The sequence below is a fragment of the Oreochromis aureus genome, linkage group 17 (genome assembly GCF_013358895.1).
Source record: "Oreochromis aureus strain Israel breed Guangdong linkage group 17, ZZ_aureus, whole genome shotgun sequence".
Classification (NCBI taxonomy): domain Eukaryota; kingdom Metazoa; phylum Chordata; class Actinopteri; order Cichliformes; family Cichlidae; genus Oreochromis; species Oreochromis aureus.
In genome coordinates, this window is record NC_052958.1 from 8,777,314 (window position 1) to 8,784,668 (window position 7,355).

At 39.7% G+C, this 7,355-nt stretch overlaps 1 protein-coding gene across 1 annotated transcript; it reads left to right on the forward strand.

Moving 5' to 3' along the window:
* Positions 1–721: 721 nt before the first annotated feature.
* LOC116309901 (ras-related protein Rab-19-like) lies at positions 722–7,322 on the forward strand. The gene is made up of 4 exons (XM_031726633.2): positions 722–1,596; positions 3,576–3,759; positions 4,923–5,026; positions 5,109–7,322. Exons 1-4 carry the CDS (start codon positions 1,402–1,404, stop codon positions 5,298–5,300), a joined length of 675 nt encoding a protein of 224 aa, XP_031582493.1. The 5' UTR covers positions 722–1,401; the 3' UTR covers positions 5,301–7,322.
* Positions 7,323–7,355: the final 33 nt, after the last annotated feature.

Consider the following 7,355-nt stretch of genomic DNA (forward strand, 5'->3'; position numbering starts at 1 on the left):
TAAAGCTTGGCTGAAAAGGGGTCATGCAACATGACCATGATTCCAAGCACAGCATCAAATCTACAACAGAATGGCTGAAAAGGGTGCTGCAATGTCCCAGTCGAAGTCAAAACTTCTACCTCAAACTCTCTTAAGGCAAGACCTTAAGAGAGCTGTGCATAAATTAGCAAACTGAAACTTATACAGTAAAAAGAATTGGGACGAAGGCTGACAATGTCACAGTAATTGCTACTAAAGTTGGTGCTTCAAGCTACTGAATAATTAAATATTCTCAGTTTTTCACACATTTCTTGGATTTTTGTTTAGTTTTTCCTAAAAATATTTTTAGAAACTAGTCAGACCAAAATTTTTACTATGTCCTAATATGCAAAATCTTAGAAGTGACAGAGTGCACTTTCTCTTTCCCATCACTGTATGCGCCTAAAATGTTAATAGCCATGAATTCAAGTATAATACTTGAACAAATATGCTTAGTTTCAATAATGTAGCTAATATTCTCTGATTTTCAGCAGACATATTGTGTGTGTAGGTGGTCACCAGACTCCATTTCCCAGGATCCAACAATGATGCTGGGCTGGGTTACTTGCGAAAAGCAGGTAGAGCAGGTTTCTATTGTTACGACAGGTGCTCTAAACAGCGAAAAAGAAAACAGGAAGAACTGGTGAGGGAAGAAAATAAAAGGGAGGGAGAGAGTCAGGTTGAGGAAACACAGTGACACGTGTGTGAAAGAGCAGCAGGTGGATTAGACAACCTGGATTACGGAGACACATCTTTAAAAATTCTTATTTTGAGGAATCTCGCCTTTGCTGCGACAGCCAGAACCTGTGCAAAGGGGCAACAGGCCAGGATGCGTGTTTGTGCTGTTCTTTTGCTGGGGGCTAAAAAGTGGGTCAACACCTGAGAAGGAGCTGAAAAGAAAAGCAGAACTCAGACGGTTTTGTTTGAAAGAACACAATAGGGGCAGACTGAACTAAAAAAAGAAGAAATGCAGACTCATTAACAATTGTTTTGAATGACTGGATGGATTGTCTGAAGCTTTTTTAACCTTTGAACTGCTCTCTATCTTGACAAACCTTCCTCCAGCCTTAAACTGGTTTTGTAGGCCATATTTACCTAAATCTACTCTGCTGATGGAAATCTAGCCTGCTTACCAACTGTAGATTTTGTTAGAAGAAGAAGGAGCCAGGGCATTTCTTCAGTTGTTCCCTGTTGAAACTTTGAACACACCACAAGTTTGAGATCCATATTCCTTCTTGTGACTGAGTCTTGATTCAAATTCAAAGACAACCCAGCATCTCTTGCCCTCAAAGGCAACCCATTCCTAGAGATCTACAGTACTGGAGGAATCATTTCCTTCCATTTATTCCCAGGAAAAGACACACACTCTACTGTGATTTCACCATGGAGATGCCAGCCCCTGAACATGATGATACTTTTGACTTCCTGTTTAAGTTAGTCCTTATTGGAGACTCAAACGTGGGGAAGACCTGCGTGATTCAGAATTTCAAGTCTGGGATTTTCTCAGAGAAACAGCAGAACACCATCGGAGTAGATTTCACTGTACGGACACTGGACATTGAGGGGAAGAAGGTGAAGGTGAGTTCCCCTTAATGTGTGCTTTAATATGTGCGTGTGTGTGTGCAAGGCAGTTGGTAGTGTGTGTGGGAGAGAGTTTGTTTTTTTGCTTTTCTGAGTTTCAGCCACTGAGGTTTAAGTTAGGCTAAAAAAATCCAAGTTAAGTTGCTAGCTTACTAGTTAGTGTCCTAGTTAATCCATCCATTTTAAGTCACTTTACTGGGTCCATATGCTGTTGATTGGATTAAATATATCATTTAGGACAGGTCTGCTCATGTCATGAGGAGTGAGGAACATGGAGGAACCTGGATGAATGGAACAATAGTTCTTTTAAACGTGCAGATGTGATGAACTTCTCTCAGTTTCTCAGTAAATGACATAACAATGGGGAGTCGTTCGGTTACAGTGCGAGTTACTGTAGGCTGAGTTGTAAACGGGTCACGCCAGCCACTCACACGAAGGACCTGTAGTTCAGGTTTCTCTGCTTGACCTTTTGTATGAGTAAAAATAAACTTTGACTGACTTCTCTGTGCTGTTATTACACACAAAAAAGGAACTATTTGTTTGGGTGGATCATGATTGCTGTGATGTACTTCTGGTCTGAATGCCTACTTGGATAAACACATCTAGCTCCTTATTCATACAGTTAAGTTGTGGCTTATGCATAATACACTATTCATTTACTATCTGGACTGATCAGTAAACACAGACATGGTAGTGTGGCTTTTTATGCCTCCTGTTTGTTCCCCTAATTGCTAACTTCATCAATCAAAGGGGAAGAAACATCTCATTCAAGACAAACACACAAATACACTTACAGTAACTGCAGTGTTTGGTGGACAAACAAATGGTTGCATGATATAAAGCCATGGTATGCATTCTCTCCTTAACTAATAAATCATCTTTTTAAAGCTAGGGGAAATATTACCACTATCCGCGCTACAAATATTAGCAGAGCAATGATGTGAACTATTTCTAAAAACAAGCACGCAAAGGGAAGTAGTCCAACTTCAAATGGCGAGTTTCAACTGTTGATGTTTAATGATTCTGTGTTAACTGGTATCATTTTAGCTACATTGAATTTTCTGAAAACTTTCTGTTTTTTCACTTTAGCCTGTCTGTTTTTAAGCATCCGCAAATCATGGATCTTGGATCATCTTAAAGATTCAATCATAAGTAGTCTTGCAACACCATCTAACTATGCAAGCCTGAGACTTTATAAATCAGACTACTGGTATTTAAAAAAAGCTGGATATCTTGGTCTTTCAGAAAATATTGGTATGAACAATAAGAACTAATAATGGATGAGTTCTTCTGTTATTGAAATGGTAGCCTTTTCATATGATGTTAATTAACGCAGAAAAGCATGTATTTAAAAGTCCCTACAAGGAGTTACTTAGTCACAAAACGAGGCCGTTCACATCTACGTAAAAGAGTCATTAGCCTGTTTTAAAGGCATTGCAGATTTATATTGATCAGCATCATATGCATGTAGAAGTTTATGCTCAGAAAAGATCTGAGCTTTTCTTCCATTATAGCGTATGTGTATAATCTGCATTAGGTGTAACCATCACATAGCATTAAAACAAATGGGGTGGGGTTGGTGAGTCTCGTTTGTTACTATGACAGTTGTTACCACACTAACAAGGTCTGTCTGGTCCTCGGGGACTGTTCTTCAGAGGAAGACTAATGAGTGCTCAACTGTGTGAGCATTTATGTGTGTAGGTGGGTGGTCCAGATAGCACTCGTGTTGCGGGGCACTCCATATCACATTTTGAAAGATTAGTATCTGTATCCACTGAGCTGCCTTGCACTAGGTGGGAATTTTCATGTTCCAAAATCCTGATACCGTTATTTGGAGTAACTACTTCACTCATACAGAGCACACTGACAACAAAAACCTTAATCCAGAAATGATTGTCTCGATATAGTAATAATAGTCTTCACTTTACTATGATACTATCGTCCTGTAATTTCTTAAATTTGATTTATTGTTGCAGATGCAAGTATGGGACACAGCAGGTCAGGAGAGATTTCGTACGATCACCCAGAGCTACTACCGAAGCGCTCATGGCGCGGTGATTGCTTATGACATCACACGGCGTTCAACTTTTGACTCAGTGAAGCACTGGATAAAAGAGGTGGAGCTATATGGAGCAGCCAATGTGGTTCTCGTCCTCATAGGTGAGTGCTGACAGGACTGATAACGACTGAAGGCATTTAGGAAATGAGCATTTCTTGGTATGCCGTTAGCGCTAATGAATACTGGGAATTTGATTACAATAGCCTTTAAATGAGAGAAATCCTCTTCCCCTGGCAAAAAGAACGTTTTTACATAGAGTACTGGGAAAACGTTCTCCTGTGCTGTGGCTAAGGTTACTTCCACACTAGCCCGGATAGATTTGAAAACGGCGTTTTCATCTGAAAACACTCCGCGTCCACTAGCGTTGTTTTCAAAGAGTTGGGCGTCCACACTAAAACGGCCGAAAACGCTGACGTTGCAGTTCCGCGCATGCGTGAAACGCTAGACAACTCGACTACCAAATTTGTGAGCAAACAAAACAACTGCTGTCTGATGCCATCCGCCATCTTGTTTTAAGTGGTCACATGACTGCATCATGTGACCAACATGCGTCATCGTTTTCGAAAGTCTACGTTTTTTGAAAGTCTGCGACGACAGGACAGCTCCGTTTAGAAATGTATGCGTTTTCAAGAGCGTTTTCAAAATGCTCTCAGTGTGGACGGGAGGCCAAAACGGAGAGAAAACGATGGGTTTTCAAACGAAAAAAGTGTGGACGTAGCCTAAGGAGTTCGAAAGGCTTGTTCACACAGGTTCAGTGGCTGAATCATGAATGTCTTTCCCAATTCCCCCCAAAAACTGGTGGGATGCATCAGTCGTTGTGTAAATAAGTTAATGCTGCTTGGTGAGTAGTATGCTTTGACTGAAGAAATACACTTTTGTTTTTAAATGAAAATTATACCAAGCTCAACTAAATAAAAAATATTGTAGTTAGCATGGCCTGCTTATGCAAAATATACAATTGTATCATTTTCAACAACAACTTTAGTCTGTTCCTGCGATATGCAAGCCACTTTGCAACCCAGCCACCTCTGTTTTTGTTCTTTCTAACTTAATGCCCTATCTTTAGTCAATTAAGCCTGATTTGTTTTACATGGGAGTCTTGCTGCTGCTTACTCCATTTTAAAATTAACATGTGTTAAGCTCACAGTAGTGTATGGACACAAGTAGAGTTTGACTTTATTATGTAAATTAGGTGCACGGTAATATTAACAGAACCTGTGTCACTGTGTGTACATCACTTAGCCTCCTTATTCTCTCCATTTAGGTAATAAATGTGACCTGGAGCAGGAACGAGAGGTTCCATTTCAAGAAGCCTGCAATCTGGCAAAACAAAAAGGCATTTTGGCTGCACTAGAAACATCTGCAAAGGTAATACATGCATATAATCAACAGATGTGACCATCTAAAGCTGATGATACTTGTTATATAGAGCTTTTTTGCAATTTTCTAGGATAGTCAGAATGTGGACGAAGCCTTCATGTTGATGGCCAGAGAGCTGCTGTCTCGTAACGGCCTTGACATGCAGCCCAACGACTTCGAGAGCAAGGACACGCCTCGAGTTCTGCTGCGAGCCAACTCTCGGCCAATCAACGGCACCATAAGTGCCAACACACACACACCAGAAAAAAAATCGTGTTGCTGATACAAATGCAGACAGGACAAGAAAAGGGACCGATGTTGGATGCTGGCAGCAAGAGAAAGATGGAGCTGAAGAACTGAAGGAGATACACACTGTGTGAATGGGAATAAGGGCGAGCACAGGCTCAAGAACATCCAACAATATATCATAGAAGGGATTCAGGCAATTATCAGAAAATAATTGCCTTAAAAAAACAAGCAAGAAAACAACCAGTGTACTTTTTTTGTGACTTACCTGACCTGAAAAATAGTTGACCAGTCTTTTCATTTAGAGAATAACAGAGTGGTGATGGGAGTAATCAGTGTTGTGGGAAAGTTCCAGTAAACCTTTCTCATTCATGTCAGCCATTACTTGGACTGTTTTTGTCTCCTGTTTAATGCCATTTTATTTTCACAAGATGTCATGAGGCTACTTAAAATGAATCCAGCAATTGATTTATAAGCTGAAGGGCTATTATGGCTGGTTTTTACAAGTTACAATCACACCTACTGGGAACAAATGTGCAATCAGTTAAACACAAAAAAGTCCCAATTTTCTTTCTTTCTTTCTTTCTTTCTTTTTTGTTGAAGTTTTTTCTTTGTGCCTTTATAGATTTTTTGACAAGCCAGTGAAAGACAATTAGATGTTGTTATTAAATGCTTTCGGAGGACTGAGTATTTCACCCAAGTGACCTCTTGTGTTGTCTCTGTAATGAGCTGTGATCCTCTGCTGCTGCAATGTGTTTGAAAAAGTCCAGAGGGGGGTCTGCTATGAGCCAAAACACTGTGAATAGTGTCATTTTTAAGCCCTTGTTTTTTTCTAAGATACGAAAGATACACGGATAATGATATCTTACATGCTTATAAATGTCTGTGACAGGTTGCGCTTTGTTGTGCTTTAATGCTTGTGAAAAAAATGAAACTGCCTTTAATGCACCATGGTCTACACTTGTGAAATTTTACTGAAGGTTGGGTTTTCTTTTCAAGATATCGCCTCATTTTAGTGTGTTAATGAGGGGAATCCCGAGACTATGAGGGCCACATTCACCAGAAAGTAATATAGTTCACAATTCATACAATAATTCATACTTGCTTTTAAGTTGCCATCCATTTATAGGGGAACTTTCCTGAGAAGGGCTGGGCTGATGAGTACTGAATGGGTGCCTTCCTTATGAGTTAACACAAGATGGCACTGTGCTGTTACACGTTGTGCATAAGGTAGGCTGATTGTTCATTGACTTAAAGACTAAGGTTATTTGAAACATCTGTCAGTGCACTAAAAAACAATTAACCAGGTTTATATGAAAACCAGGAGGCAGGAAAAAATCTCATTAGCCTAAAGGCAGAACCACGCCAAGACTACTTCCTCTAAACACAGCTGACAGCGTCAAAACCAGGATGCAAAAGTTGGCAGACCTCACTGAAACACCAGCCTTGAAGCAATGTAACAAATGCTATGCTGATCATCAGTGTTTGTTGATTTGGTTATCCAGTGCTTAAAAAGACCATCCAGGTGTAGTCTGGTCCCTTATCAGTAACATTTTGCTGCATCTGACAAGCAACAAATAACAAATACATGTGAGTTTTGTATTTTTTTTCTCCTTGATCCAGTCTGTGAGTTATTCCTTAAGAATTAATTATTGCTTGGATAATCATTTCTTTGCACGCAGCCTGGTTTGAAAGCAGTTAGATCGCCATGATCGCTGCTCACTTCCTTTCCTTTTAGTCAGTTTTGTCTGATTAGTTAGCTTAATCTTTGTCATCTGTAATGTAACGGACTGTTATGTCATTATGGTTTAACTGACTGTGCTGTTTGTTCCAGACTCCTTTTTATGTTATACACAGTACTGACCAAAGGTCTTGAGCCACCCATTATATTTTGTCTCAAAGGAACCAGACTTTTAAAAGCCATATTTTAAAGTGGTACTTTTTCACTCATTTTCAATCCAGTCCTTGTTTCTCACCAGAAAAGTGTTTTTTCTTTTTTTTTATGTCAAGCCATTTGACACAGACCAATGAATCATTCAAGCTTAAAATTGCATCTAGGTTTAAGGGCAAACCAGTGTTGTGTCTATGTACA